At 34.8% G+C, this 15,642-nt stretch overlaps 1 protein-coding gene across 2 annotated transcripts in view; it reads right to left on the bottom strand.

Moving 5' to 3' along the window:
• Window positions 1–3,835: 3,835 nt before the first annotated feature.
• LOC306858866 (nuclear GTPase SLIP-GC-like) overlaps window positions 3,836–15,642 on the bottom strand; it is a 35,161-nt gene continuing 23,354 nt past the window's right edge. The window contains exons 4-20 of one of the 2 annotated variants that reach the window (XM_079399638.1): window positions 14,247–14,355; window positions 13,953–14,175; window positions 13,659–13,853; window positions 13,323–13,520; window positions 12,976–13,154; window positions 12,793–12,823; window positions 11,789–11,872; window positions 11,622–11,703; window positions 11,388–11,506; window positions 11,121–11,288; window positions 10,863–11,026; window positions 7,414–7,537; window positions 6,227–6,335; window positions 5,799–5,932; window positions 5,178–5,262; window positions 4,672–4,762; window positions 3,836–4,514 (exon numbers count right to left, since the gene is read on the bottom strand). In XM_079399638.1, the coding sequence (XP_079255764.1) occupies window positions 4,707–4,762; window positions 5,178–5,262; window positions 5,799–5,932; window positions 6,227–6,335; window positions 7,414–7,537; window positions 10,863–11,026; window positions 11,121–11,288; window positions 11,388–11,506; window positions 11,622–11,703; window positions 11,789–11,872; window positions 12,793–12,823; window positions 12,976–13,154; window positions 13,323–13,520; window positions 13,659–13,853; window positions 13,953–14,175; window positions 14,247–14,355 (2,060 nt within the window). In that variant the 3' untranslated portion in view covers window positions 3,836–4,514; window positions 4,672–4,706. Of the gene's footprint in view, window positions 4,763–5,177; window positions 5,263–5,798; window positions 5,933–6,226; window positions 6,336–7,413; window positions 7,538–10,862; window positions 11,027–11,120; window positions 11,289–11,387; window positions 11,507–11,621; window positions 11,704–11,788; window positions 11,873–12,792; window positions 12,824–12,975; window positions 13,155–13,322; window positions 13,521–13,658; window positions 13,854–13,952; window positions 14,176–14,246; window positions 14,356–15,642 lie in introns of both variants that reach the window. The other variant, XM_079399637.1, reaches the window with a different exon arrangement.

Below are 15,642 nucleotides of genomic sequence, written 5' to 3'. Positions count from 1 at the left end.
TAATTTTTTACTATGAAAATCACACTGCTTCAGTGTGACATCAATAAGAAAAAGTATAATTTCATAGATATTGTTAATAATAGTTGTTCATGTTAAAATATGTATGAACTTAATACATGACCTAGAATATTTATTTAGCAAAATCCTGTCATTTTAATAAATATTACATGAAATTTAATAAAAAGTGTTGCTGCTCCAATTAAGCTCAGTGTGCTCTCTTTAAGCTCCTCCACATTGAACATCTATGTAAATACTTTAAACAGATTTTAAATATTAACTGATGGTTGTCACTTTAAGTTAACCCCCTGGTTGTGTTCGGGTCAAATTCTTTTTCCCGAAAATACTAGTTAACGTTATCACATTGAACTCAAACATCACTTACTTTATGCACTTCTCCAACTATAAATGTATAATAATTGTTCTGTATGTTTCCAGTTAAAAAAAACACACGCTTCTTCACTCCGGGTGGCGATTCAAATAAAATGGCATCAGCGAGAAGGGTTTTAGTTGGTTGAAGCTCGCACCACGCAAATGTCCCGGATGTAAAATCGCACTACCAGTGTTAATGGTTAATGACTCTCAGTAGTTTCACCAGGCAGAATATCCCTTTTATGCCATCCGTTTTAATTCAACACCATAATATTAACACTTTACTCGAAAACACCATGGCCTAGTGGATAGAGAGTTGGACTTGTAACCCGAAGGTTGTGGGTTCGAGTCTCAGGTCCGGCAGGGATTGTTGGTGGGGGAGTGAATAACCAACACTCTCTCCACCCTCAATACCACGACTGAGACCCTTGAGCAAGGCACCGAACCCCCAACTGCTCCCCAGGCGCCGCAGCATTTGCTGCCTATGCTTCAGGTGTATCTTCACTACTCTGTGTACACTTGGATGGGTTAAATGCAGAGCACAAGTTCTGAGTATGGGTCACACACCACTTCCCTTTCCCTTAACTGATTTGTGATTTTGCTGTGTAGGTAGCATCTCTCTCATCATCATCCTCACTGTCATCTGCCCTCATCCTGTTTGTTCCATTGTGTTACAGATTCTTGAAGACAGAAGCTATTATCTAATAATGTATTATTATTATCATCTAACTCCTCAGTGTAACTGCCTGTCTGAAAGTCTGCATCCAGTGAGGCAAACAACTGCTCCAGACATAGTTTTCTCATCCTCTCCTCTTCACTATCTGCTTCTGCTCTAGGAATTTTAACCTATTTACTTTAATTTATTGAATATTTTAATGACCATACATAATTTCCTAGAAATAAAGGTCATTATGTTAAAATATATGTATGCTTCTTCTCTTTTTTGCCTAACTTCTAATCTAGGCTATTCTCAAACTTGTACATTTCCTATTTATACAATCTGAAAGCTAATCATTAAAATAGAAGATTCAGATTCTTAGCTATCTGTGAAATCCAAAAAACTGATTGGCAAGATGTACTCTGACTATTGAAAAGCAGATCATTATTATTGAACAAATATGACAGGACACTAATTAAACTAATCAGTTCTGTTATATTTACTGATTATGAAATAAAATCTATAATCATAAAAGCGGTTGTATCCATCTTTTTTATTGAGTTGGCAATTAAGGCTGACTTATTCTGTCTCAATCATGTGATCTAATGTGGTTTGCAAATTGTGGATCGCAAACACAGGCGGATTGATTTCAAAATTCAGACACATCGTCTATGTAAGTTTAATTTGACATCCAGTAGCCTGCTTTAGGTGGCGATAATGCTCCTGCGGAGGTATTCGTCATTAAACAAGAAGAAGAAGAAAGGTGGATTGACAGCTATTTCAAAACTGCTTCTGTTGATGCCGGGTGCATGTCGGGTTGTCACTGCTGAGGAGGCGCAGCTATTGTTAGCTAATTGCGCATAACAATAACTTTACCGGAGCCAGCTAACTTTTGAGGGAGTAACCCTTGTCACTACAATTGGATTATCTGCCTGAAAGATGTCCGAATCAACTAACATGAATGAAATTATAAATCGGATTATCATTACGAGTTTCAGAGTTGATATTGCTTTCAATGGAGAAGATAGGTTAACAGACCTGCCAACCTGTACGCATTTTACGTAGCGGGCACGCATTTTGACCTCAAAGTACGCAGGTATGATTTGTCACTTTAAACTACGCAAAAACCTGGTGACGACTTTGTGCAGCACAAACCAATCAAGCAACAGCAATGAAAGAGCACTTCGACCAATCAGAGCGCGGGGTTCAGTCCCCATCTAGGAAGTGGGATGATTGACAAATGCGTAGACCTATCATTAAAAAGAGACTGCAAATAGACAGCAAAACAAAATCCCGCTCGGTCTCGTACCTTTTTTACTCCCGCCGTCTGATTTCTTAAAAGAGGACAGTACACACGGTACTTACAACTAAGGTAAACGGGTTGGGGTGGATGTGGAAAGTTAAAATATTGAGTTGAGTTAACTTGGTCCTCTGGAGTCGACGTGATCGCATTGATATTCTAGACGAACTGTGAATAAAATAAAAGCACACATTCATATTCAGTCAGATCTGCTGCGGTTTATTAGCTGCACTCACTGAACAGCGTCCTAATATTAGCGCTTTTAGTCCAAAAAAGTGCACGTACTTGGATAAATACTGATATATTTGCACTAGAGCTTCGCCCGTGTCTAATAAACCTTTAAAAAAGTCTTACCGGAACATTCACATCTGCATTCAGCTGCTGACAGAGTTACCATGTTTGGGTAACAGCTTCACAAACACAGTATTATTTCTGTATTACAGTCATTCATAAGTTAATAATTCAGATATAAACACTGATGTTTATGGTAGCGATCAAAATAGACCTTTTGAAAGTTAACTGGCGCTTCAAATAACGTTTGTGTCGATTGAATTGTTTTGCCACTAGGTGCAGAAAAGTGACTTAAAAATTTTATTTGTGATTGAATCAAGAGATTATTTTAAAAACACTGATTCATCCAGTAAAGAAACAAGTGAAGTATTTATGAGTGAGACATTAAATCATTCATTCAAACCACTTTTTCATCATTTTAATATGAACTAAATATATTATAAATACATATTAATTTAAATGTTTAATCACTTGTTCAAATTAAACACTTTTAAATAGACTGCAGCAATGATATTTTGTCACACATTATTTTGTTTCGTGGGAGAATTGTGATCTCTGTTTGAGACAAAAAAAAAATCATGATTCTCAATTTATCCAGCTGTCGTATGTGACTGAGTGCAGACCTTTGGTAAATATCTAACATGAATAACTTTATCCTAACACTACTTTGCCAACTTAAATGCCAGGTGAATAGGCATTAAACTAGCTTGAAAATGATGTAGTGTAAAGTTATGTGCTCGGTGACAGAAAAGTGTGTGTGTGTGTTCATGACTAAACCCCCCCCCCCACCTCCCCCCCGTTGCCATCACACAAGTGGTACTCAAGAAAAATGTCAAAAGTTGGCAGGTCTGGGTTAATGTCTGTCTAATTTGCTAGCGGCTGGCTAGTTAATGTTATTTTTTTATAAAGCTGTCACTTGCCTTGCTAGGAGTTAATATTTTGCTATCTTCTTGTGTATGTGTTGATATCTATTTTAATGTGCATGTGTTGAGGCCTACCAGAATGTGGATGGATTAAAATCTTACTTCAACACGAAGGAACGGAAACGTTACAGAGTTTTCTTCTTTTTTTCACTTTATTTACACTTTGATTTGAACGGAAACAGCGTATCCATGCATTACTGATGACAAAGAATAGCATATGCTCTTTGCGTTCATCAGATGCTCTCCAAAATGGTGCTACGCTGACACAGAGAGACAGAGAGGAGACAAATTGTTGAATAAATGTCGTTATTTTTATTGTCTTTGCGTACAGAATAAAATTCAGATTTAACCACTGATGGCAGATGGTGTATTCTGACGATGTGTTTCATACTTTTCTGTGCCTTGACAGTGTAATTTACTTGGCAGTCAATGGGACAGTCACAAGACTCCTGGTTTTCATCCAAAATATCTTAAATTGTGTTTAGATGCAACTGTTACGCCTATGGAATGTCCCTACAACTCACAAAAACAAACGTGTGTGTGTGTGTTGGGTGTGTACAAACAAAGTTTTACGGCTTTGTTCTGTTTTCATAAGGATTATTTTGTTAATATGGAGTTTGATTATTTGTGGATTTTTATATATTTTCAGTATGAGGCATGAGTATATGGCACTTTCTTTCTCTAGTTGTGCTAAATATCAGTTATTCAAAAAGTTTTAAATGCTACAGACATTAACTGTGGATTGATAGAACAGTTTCAGAATTAATTCAGTTACAGTAAAATCACCTAACCATAAATAAACCCAAAATAACACCTCCCACAAACAAATTTGATGAAATGGGGAAAAAATACTATTACACCAAAATGAGAAAAAAAGGCATGCCTTAAATGTAAAAAAAAAATCATAATGGAAGAAAGAGAATAAAAAACACAACCAAAATTCTATAGTAAATATGTAGACATTACAGGGATACTCCACCCCAAAATGTAAATAAACGTACTGTACGTTTATTTACGCTTTGATTTGAAGGGAAACAGCGTATCCATGCAAAGAACACCGGCTTTGGAAGAAGATGGGGGTAAGTGATTAATGACAAAATTAGCATTTTGGGGTGGAGTATCCCTTTAACTGACAATATCCTTGACCCATGTTTATTGTTCAATCTCAATCAAACAGTTGTGTTGACAGTCTCTCCAGGGCTTTAATCTCACTAGAGACATCTAGAGAGAGAGAGAGAAAACATATTACAGGATATTGCATGTGTATATTTTATAGTGTTTGTACCCACATGGCCACTCTTATCAAAGTTCGCATTGCATTAGAAATCATAAAAATAACTAAATGAGTGTTATCTGAAAATAAATGTCAGTATTTTTGTCTAGATTTTGAACAACAGCCGGCATGAATTTGTTGTTTTATCATTTAAAACAGATTTGTTTTAACACATTTTACATGTTTTATATTCTATAAAACAAATGCTACTTGGTTTAATATTTTGAACCAAGATTTAATGTTGGGTTTCATTCAGAAATATTTTTACTGAGTCCTTAGTATCGTTTTTAAGGTCCACGATTGCAGAGGATTATGTATTGAATATTCTCTCAGTAAATTTAACAATACAAGGTTCTTTCTTACCTATTAGGGAGAATTTGCTTGCTTGTGCAAATGAGTGTTGGATTGATGTCCTTAGCTTAGATTTAAGGCCTTCCTTTATCTCATCCTTTGCAAAAAAATATCAAAGATAAAAGTCATTTTAGAAAGTAACAATACATACATACATACATTAGTGAGCGTGTTTTTGTGACATATGAAGACACGATTTTTGTATAATGACATAGGTATTACAAGGAGAAGGTGACTTATGAGGACATTGCCCCATGTCCCCATTTTTCAAAAGTCTTATAAATCATACAGAATGAGTTTTTTTAAGAAAGTAAAATTGCAGAAAGTGTCAAACTCAGTTCCTGGAGGGCCGCAGCCCTGCAGAGTTTAGTTCCAACCCTGCTCCAACACACAAACCAGGTAGCTTTCAAAGAAGCCTGAAGGACTTGATTAGCTTGATCAGGTGTGTTTAATTAGGGTTGCATCTAAACTCTGCAGGGCTCCTGCCCTCCAGGAACTGAGTTTGACACCCCTGCTGTAAGGGGTAGGTTTATGTGTAGGGCGATAGAAAATACGGTTTGTGCAGTATAAAAACCATTATGCCCATGGAATGTCCCCACAATTCACTGAAACAAACGTGTGTGTACAAAATACCATTAATTGATATGAATGCCTTAGCACTTCCTGTTTTGCATCATCAAACATAAAAGATTTGAATGACTCGATATCATCCAGTAGCTTTTTCTGTTTCCTCTTCAGGGATCCTTCTCCTTTGTACTCTGCTGCTTCTAACATGAACAATATTCTCAATTTATTTATCTCAAACTGGATGGATTGACATCAGCATTGTTTTACATTACAATGGAAACATATTATGAAATACTATATAGTATTATAAATAACTACCCTATAGATAATTTGAATGGCATTACATAAAAAAATGGAAAAAATATAACATTTAAATTAATTTTTAGAATTTTGAGAGGAGAAAATGAAAAGCAAAAAATTAAAATAAATTAAACTCACATAATAACCAGGGTGTATGTGATTTGTGGTTATATATTTTTCACACACTGGCTCACCTTCATAGCAAGAGGTCATTGCAGTCTTTATGGTTGCTTGGATTGACATGTAGATTGTCTTCTTTCTTGTAATAACAACTTCTTTGAGTTTTTCTTTCAGTTTGACTTCCTTTATAAAGGGTGTAAAGGAAATAAACGTAATAATTCAGGGCCAATATTAAAAATGTCAACGAAGTCTCACAATGGACACATCATTCAACTAATCTGTCTCTTCCATTTTTTTCCCAGAATTGCAGGTAATGTTGAAAAAAAACATAAATGGATACTACCATGCTGTTGTAAAGGTAGCAATTACAGAACCATGCAAGTTAAATAAATCAATAAAATAAAACAGCCCATGGCTCTGCATTAAACAAAATCCACCTGATTTACAATTAATGTGACAACATGTACAAAACCATGAAGAATCACATACTGTAAAAGTCAGAACATTGCTGTTTATCTTTAATTTTTTTGTATCTGAGGTCAGACAGTTTGAGATTCAGACTTTGCAGGTGGTTGAGTAATAACATTGGCTAATTAATTGATTTGAGTTTGAATAAATGTTAAATTAGTATAGCTTATTTACATAGACAAATGTTAATTTTCATTTCATTTACACTAAAGTAATCAAACCTTTGGTAACACTTTATTTTGATAGTCCACTTTAGACATTCTACTAACAGTAAGTAACTTTGCTACTTCATGTCAACTAGCAGTTATTAGAGTATTAGTAGACTGTCTGCTTAATTACGTCTAACACAGTATGTTGTGGACCCATCAAAATACAGACTATGAGAAACTTTGCAAGTATGTCAACTTATTCTACTAACTACTAAACCTACCCTACTGAGAATTGGTAGACATGTAGTTGCAAATTAATGAGAATTAGTTAACATGTAGTTAAAAAAGTTACTTATAGTTAGTAGAATGTCTAAAGTGGACTATCGAAAATAAAGTTTGACCAAACTTTTTTTTTACCTTATACTTATATGCCATATAGTATAAGAAGCTGATGACAGGCCATTAAAAAACGTACACCTGAGGTGGGTTTTAACCTATGTACAATTCAGTTATTTGAGAGATAAAGATATAAGAGTAGAAGTTACCATGATGATGAACACAGATCAAAAACCAATTCACCAGATTTTACTCATACTGGATAGCTACCAAAAAACACACGCATAGCATGCACACAGGCCACTCACCTGTGCTTGGATGAAGTCCTCAGTGTGGTTTAGCATGGGAGGTGTGGGCTGAGCAGTGTCAAAGTTAATGATACTGAACTTATCAATCAGTTCTTGCACTGATATACCTGTTTTGGCATTGACACTGGAGACAAGATAAATCAAAACACAAAAGATTTAGAGAATTCAACCTATTGCCAAATTAAATTCTGCCCACTTTAAATCAGACACAGAGATAAAGTAGTTGTCAATTACGGATAAGTGGTTTTAATACACACATTCCAGCCAATAAGAATCAAGAATTAATTTCAAATCTTCCTTTCATTTTCAAAATTCTTGAAAAAGCAGTTGCAGCACAGGTCCAAGCTCACCTTAGTAATAATAACTTATTTGAGTGTTTTCAGTCAGGATTTCATTCCTGCATGATTCGAGTGCAGCTTTTGAAATAATTTCACTCAATATTTTGTTAAAGCGTTTATCTGCCATTGATATATCTGGTATTCCTCTCGCCTGGTTTACTTCATACCTTTGCAACCGTACACAGTTCATACAACTAAAAAGTTTTCATTCCCAACAGGGATGTGCAGAGAGTTCCTCAGGGGCAGGGGCTCAAATGTAAAAAAGGGGCAATATGAGGGGGGAAAAAATATAGGTCAAAAGATTGGATACATTACTATTTTATATTCAAATGACTATAAGTCACTTATAGTCATCAAGCCTGCATTTATTTGATCAAATCAAATGTTAATATACTTTGTTAATTTACTTTATTTATTTTGCATTTTATGCAATGTTGAATTATTAACAATGTTGAAAACCTGTGATACTTTTTTCAGGATTCTTCGATGAATAAAAAGTTAAATAAAAACAGCATTTATTTAAAATATAACTTTTGTAACAATATACAGTACCGTTCAAAAGCTTGAGGTCAGAATTTTATTTTATTTATTTTTAAAGAAATGAGTTTTTATTCAGCAAGGATTTGTTAAATTGATAGAAATGGTGATGGTAAAGATTTATATTGTTAGAAAACATCTCTACTTTGAATAAATGCCGTTCTTTTAAACTTTTTATTTATCAATGAACCCCAAAAAAGTATCACAGCTTCCAAAAAAATAAGCAGCTCAACTGTTTACAACATTGATAATAAATCAGCATATTAGAATGATTTCTGAAGGACCATGCATTGAAGAATGGAGTAATGATGCTGAAATTCAGCTTTGAATCACATAAATAAATGATATTTTATTAAAATAGTATAAATGTACATTAAAATAGAAAAACATTCTTTTAAATTGTAATAATATTTCACATTATTAGGTTACAATTTATTTCTGTATTTTTTTTATCAAATAAATGCAGGCTTGATGAGCATAAGACACTTTCATAATGGTGCATATAATTATCAAACATGGTAATATAATAAAGTCCTTTAACGTCACCATTTCACCAGCCTACACTTCACATAATAGGCCTGCAGGTGGCACTTGGGCTTCATTAACTAAGATAGTTTAATCAAATATTAAACGGTGTATATATCATACATAAATATAAGTGAATTGAATAGCCTACTGATTACCATTATTGTGACTTTTGGTGCTACACGGTTTTGTGCAGCACTTTTGTAGTCATTCAGCATCTATTTTCTCCGCGATGTAATTTGATTTATAAAATGAGACAAACCGCAGATCCAGATCGCTCCACAAATAAGCTCGTCAGTCCCATGTAATTTTCAACTGATTTATGAATAAGAACAGAAAATAACCGCTCCACTTTACATATTGTCCAATGAAATGTGAACTTCTTGTGCCAGATCATGATTGGTTGGTGTAGCTACATGACTAATGGGCATTGGTGAATTATGTAATATTCTAAAATATGTAATTATATTATATGGATTTTGAATTAAATCGACACACAAGCTTTGATTATTGATAAAAAATGTTTAAAATAGTGTTTGGTTTATTTTTTCCTTCCGTCGACCCATATGCACTCACTGAAAGAACCATTTATGGCTCGAGAACCTATGGTTTCTGAAAACGCACGCAACCCATAGCAATGCCTCAGATTGACAGATATGTAAAAATAAACAAGAATTTTCTGACTTTTGAGCGAGTACTTACTGTTTTGTACAAATTGTCATGTTAATTAGAATTCAAATGCTTTTTGTTTTATTGACCACAATATCATTGCTATTTGTCCGAGAGGGGCACTTTTGAATCATTTTGAAAAAGGGCAGGGGCTTGAGCCCCCAAAGCCCACCTTTCTGCACGTGCCTGATTCCCAACCTTTTTCTGTTAGCTGTGGCGTCACCCAAGGTTCTATCCTAGGTCCTCTATTGTTCCTAATCAATCTTCTTCCACTTGGTAATATGTTTTCTAAATTTGGTATTAAATTTCACTGTTATGCTGATAATACACAGCTTTATGTATCTATTAAGCCTGACTTCATTCAGTCTGTCTAACTAACTGTCTTCACAAAATAAAAACCTGGTTCTCTGCCACTTTTCTTAAAATCAATGGCAGTAAGACTGAAGTACTCCTTATGTGCAACTCTATTCTTTCTAGGTCCTGCAGTGTTTATTTATCCATTGATGTGTCTGTCCTCCATTTCTCCTTCTCACCAGGTTAAGAACTTGGGGGTCATCTTTGTCAGCATTCTTTAATTTGAAGCTCACATTAATAGTATAACCCGGTCTTGTTACTTTCATCTTCGTTCATCTCTCACCCCACACAGTACTGCCATTTTTGTTCACTCACTTGTCACCTCTCACATCAACTGTAATTCTCTTTTACTTGGTTTACCACACAAGCTTCTCCATAAACTCCTACTGATTCAGAATCCTGCTGCTCGTATCATAACCCGGACTCCATCTATACAACACATTACTCCATCTCTTCAACAGCTTCATTGGCTTCCCATTAAATTTCGCATTTAATTTAAAATTCTTCTTCTCACGGAAGAGTTTCTCAATAAAACTCTACATAACCTAACTCCACCTTACCTCTCAGTTCTCATTCAGCCCTGCACTCCTTCTCAAAAACTTCATACTTCTTCACTGGGTCTCCTCCGTATACCCATGGCTCGTTTAACCACAATGGGTCGTAGAGCCTTTAGCCGTGCTGCTCCTTGCTTTTGGAATTCTCTCCAGCTAACATCCGTAAAATAGACTCATCATTCAGAACAACTTATCCTACATGATTACTGTCTACACTCAAATCTAAAAAAAAAAAAATTCTCCTTCTTGCCTTTTGTTATTTTATTGTTGTCAGTTTGTAACTGCTGCTTCTCTTTTTATGGTTATATGCTTGATTCTTAATAATATGTGTTATTGCCTGGATGATCCATGACTGTTTTTTCTTATTGGTGATATTTCTTTCCATTTAACATTCTGTAGATTCAACAAGGTGATGTAAATGTATAACCACAGCTGCATATTTTAGTGAATGGAATGACGGTGCAGAACTTACGAAAAAATTAAGTTGAACTCTGCATCAAAATTGTCATACATGTGTTTGGTCAAACACTCATTTAGATCAAGAACTGTATTCCATCCTTTAGATCTGTGGCGTCCTCCATTTTTGCACAATGCTTGAAGGATTTTATGGAATCCCCTGTTACCTTGAGGCAAATACTTAATACATAACAGATAACAGCATTTAAAACGATCAGAAAATGGTGAATACAATTTTAACAGTACATTTTTAAATCAACTGAATCACACTCACAGGTGATATTGTCTCTTCTGCATCATCTTGACATGAGGACTTTGATTTCTCTACTCCTTTAGAAAGGCTTTGAGAGAGCAAGCAACGGAGCATGTCAAACTGACAATCCAGTTTCTCCAGTCCCTTCTCTAGATTCCTCTCCAACACCTTGTGGACCTCTGTCTTAGCCTAAAACACATACATATAATCTCTTAATTACTGAATAATATTTACTAACAGTTTACCAAAAACACAAGCATATAGATTGTTAATAATTTTGACTTTTACCATTTTTTTGCTTTGGATCAAGGACATAACTGCCTTTGCATCAGTGACACAACCTCTGGCCAGTTCCTGGTTAATTCTTTTGTTCATTTTCTTCAGAACATCTTGCAGCTTTGGAATTTCTATGGACCATTTGCAAGAATTCATAAAAAAATATTATCTAATTTGATTTTAATTGGTAAATAACCAAATCTGAGCAAATAGGCTACATTTGCTTTTCTTGACTTCACACTTTACCTGTTTCATCCTGTTTCAGGCCTAACCTATGTTCAAAAATTGCCTTGGAGCTTACAGTAAAAACCTGAAGATCCATCTCTTTCTATATAAAATAATGACAGTAACATGAGTCAATATACCTAGAGAAATGTTACCGTAAAAGTTACAGTAATGCAAAATTAAAATACCTTGATATCTGAATTACCAAAGGTTTTTAACACAGTCTTCTTAGCCAGATTGTTTCTGTGAAGTATGCAGTTTGTTGTCAGATCCTGAAAAAGATTAAAGAAATAAATACAAGAACATTCTGGACATGGCTGAATTATTTTTTGTTATGATACAGTATTTAAGACCTCAATGCTATTTGCAGGTGACTGAGTGGATAAAACTAAACCAGTAAAAATATACTAGATCAAACAAAAATTGTTAAAATTTTCAGCAAAATTTTGTGAACTGGAGCTTATCACTTTTTAGTGGGACATTTTTCTAAAACAAAATTTTCATTTTGAAACTGGATTTCAATAGTTCAATTGTATGTCTATAATAGAGTCAAAAGCATCACGCATAATGTAATCAACATTAACAAGTGTTTTTCTGTTTCATCAAAATATATATTTTATATATATATATATATATATATATATATATATATATATTAAAACTCGACCCAGAATTTAAAAATGCTCAAAGTGGTTATGCCTAATGGTTAGTCGTGGCCTAATGGTTAGAGTCAGACTTTGTAACCCAAAGGTCTTGGGTTTGAGTCTTGGTACTGGCAGGGATTGAGGATAGGAGTAGTGAATGTACAGTGCTCTCTTCCACCTTTAATACCACGACTGAGGTGAGACCCTTGAGCAAGGAACTGAACCCCCACCTGCTCCCCAGGCACCGCAGCAATATGGCTCCCCAGTGCTCTGTGTGCGCGCACTTGGATGGGTTAAATGGAGAGCAAACAATTGCGAGTATGGTAAACCATACTTGGCCGCACATCCTTTCCTTTCTTCCTTCAATAGTTCTTTCTTTCTTTCTTTCTTTAAACCCTGCCTTAGTCAAATATCATGTCTAAGGAGTTCAGGTCAACTCTAATGTAGAACTAGTTGGAAAATTAATACAAATTAAATAGTGCAACTGTTTAAGAAGTTCAGGACTGTCAATACCCATAATAGAAATTCTAGAAATAAAAAATTCAAACCTCATCTTCTGATATTTTGACTTCCAATATACTAAAGAGAGAGAGAGAGAGATGAAAAGCTGGTGAATATTATCTTTATGACAAAACAATCGACCAAAGAATCTCAAACTATTTTATTTGCACTTCTTTTTTCTTTTTTTATGTTGAACAAGCAGCTTGTGACGCCGAGCTTATAATTCTAACCCATTATATTCTTCTGGCTCAATCTGGTCACTCTTGGTGCAGATAAAGTGAATATCTCTGCATTCCCCTGCATGCATCATGTCTTTGGTGCAGTATTTTAATATCGCCCAGGTATTTTTGTTGTTGACAGCACGATTGATATCACTTAAAATCCATACTGAAGAGCAGTCTCTTAGTTTCTGTGGAATAAGAAATGTAATAAAAAAAATGGCATAAAAAAAGAGTTAGCTGAAATACATTTAGCTGCTTCAGTAGAAGTATTCCACTGTCTTGTAAAAATAAATAAATAGTTTTAAAAGGTTTCTAAATTATGTTGTTGTTGTTTAATAAAAGGTATTTGTAGTTACAGATTTCCACATGTCTTCTCTAATATCATTGCAGTCTCCAGTCCCAGGAAGATCAAGAAGCACAATGTGTTCCAGGAGTTCACGACAGTTTGGTATCTTGATTTTCACACTCTTCACAAGTGGCCAGAACCAGCCACCAGAATTTGTACCTGGACTATATTGTATGTATTTTTTTACTTGTCTGGTAAAGTCAGAAGCCTGATAAAGAAGCACATTACTGATTTAGTTATGCATTCACTAAATAACTAATTCAGAAAGTGTCAGAAATTATGCATTGTATATGCATGTTTAAATATTCAAATGTTACATATTATGCATAGGTCTCCTAAAACTTACATCACTGGAGGACAAATAGTTGGTAGTTTCAGCAAATTTGTCATCATTCTTAAGATCCTCAAGTGTTCTACTTTCTGCATCAGCTCCATACAGCGCAGTGATCTTTTCTCTTGTATCATTAGTGAAGTTATCATTATCTTCATTACTGTCAGCACTTAAAGCACTAAAAATATTTTGGAGGTGACTCTCCCAATCCTGTAGAAGTGTACAGCACATGAAAAATAATTTATTCCCCTCACTTCAGTTGGTCTTTAAACAAACAAACAAACAAAAGCAACAACATAAAACTGAAACCTCTTTTGAGATGAATTCAATCTCTGCTGTGTAGTTTGAGTCAGTCAGATTTGCTTCAATTTGAGTAACAACAGCTGTACAGGCACCAAAACAACCAGATGGCAGCAAATTTCTTTTTCCCAGGATTGCATTTAACAAAGAGGTCTTTCCTTGTCCTAACTCTCCCAAAACCCCAATGGTTTTCTTCTTACTGTTGTTTTCATTCATCTTGGAAATAGCTTCCCTACACATGATAATAAAGAGATGCTATTAAAAGTTATTTAATTAGCAAAATCATATTTTCTTATTACTTACACAATGTAATTGTCTAGCTCAATTTTAGTTTCATCAGCATTCTTCATGGCTTGGATTTTTTCATTGGCCTTTGTCATGATCTCCTTTGTTTGCTCAATTACGATCTTTTCTGTGTTCAAATAAAAGGACAAACATTCAAATAAAAAATGTGCTTAATACGGTTAGAATAGGTTATAACAATTTTATCCAAAGTGACACTACTACACTATTTACAGAGACTGTTCCTCGTGCAACCTTACATAATTGGTCTCAGTAACAATAAATCTGAAGTATTTAAACATTTAAAATGATGTTGTAGCCTCACCAATGTCACCACATACTCTAGATGTTTGATCTGTCTCTAGTCCTGCACGTGCTTTTGTTTTTATATTTTACTTCCACATGCCGGCTGCACGCAGCTAATTTTTCTTTGCAGTCAGTGTGGCCATGTACGCACTCATTTTTTAAATAAAAAGATATTTGTGTGAACGCATATTGTGTGAATGGATATTGCCATTCATTCACTCAAGTTAATGGTGTTTGTGGTCGTGGATCCTTTATGTTAGATTCAATTTTGACTAGCCTACAACTTGGATAAGAGTCCTGAACGTGTCACACCTATGCACAAAATAAAGCAGTCTTATAAACTCCTTGATTTCACTTAAACAACTTCAAATATAACCTGAATGCAAAAACTACAGTCAAATTTATTTTCATCACTCGACAGAAAGGTTTTTGCAGGTTTCAATAAAATGACATTTAATAACCATGGCCGGAGCTTGCTAATTAAAAGCTTTTATTAAATATTTGCTAATTAATGCATTCAACCCCAAAGTAAATATGCACGTAATGTAGTTATTTTAATATATTTTAAATTGGTTTTTTGTAAATAAATTAATAAATCAAATCTAACTTACTAAGGGCTTCGTTTCCCCATCTCATTTGCATAATATGTTTATCGCGTGCCGAATCTGCATTTTGGTGGATAATAGCCTATGTTATATACTGCTTGTATTATGCATGTCGTAAATGGGGAGGGGAGGGGCGGGGGGGTTACAACACACAACAACTGCAGGGAAATCTGGACCTAACCAAAATAAAGACGAATAATGATGCCAATGCTTGACAACTCCAGACCCGGACAATCTAAGGCAGTGGTCGCCAACCTGTCAATTGTGATGGATCTTTATCACTGTCCCAGTAGATCCTGAAAATAACAGTAAAATAAGTACCAAAATTCATTCCATTTCTCCATTTTATTCACTGTCTCCGTTTTATTTTCTGTTATTTTCAGTAGCTACCGAGACAGTGATAAAGAAAAATACATCACTCCTGAGTCTGTCAACAAGACATTAATTTATGAGTAGCTTAATATATGTGTATATGTGCATATGTATGGATGTGCGAGTGCTATGAC

The sequence above is a fragment of the Barbus barbus genome, assembly GCF_936440315.1.
Source record: "Barbus barbus genome assembly, chromosome: 39".
Taxonomy (NCBI): Eukaryota; Metazoa; Chordata; class Actinopteri; order Cypriniformes; family Cyprinidae; genus Barbus; species Barbus barbus.
This window is presented reverse-complemented; position numbering and strand designations above follow the sequence as displayed.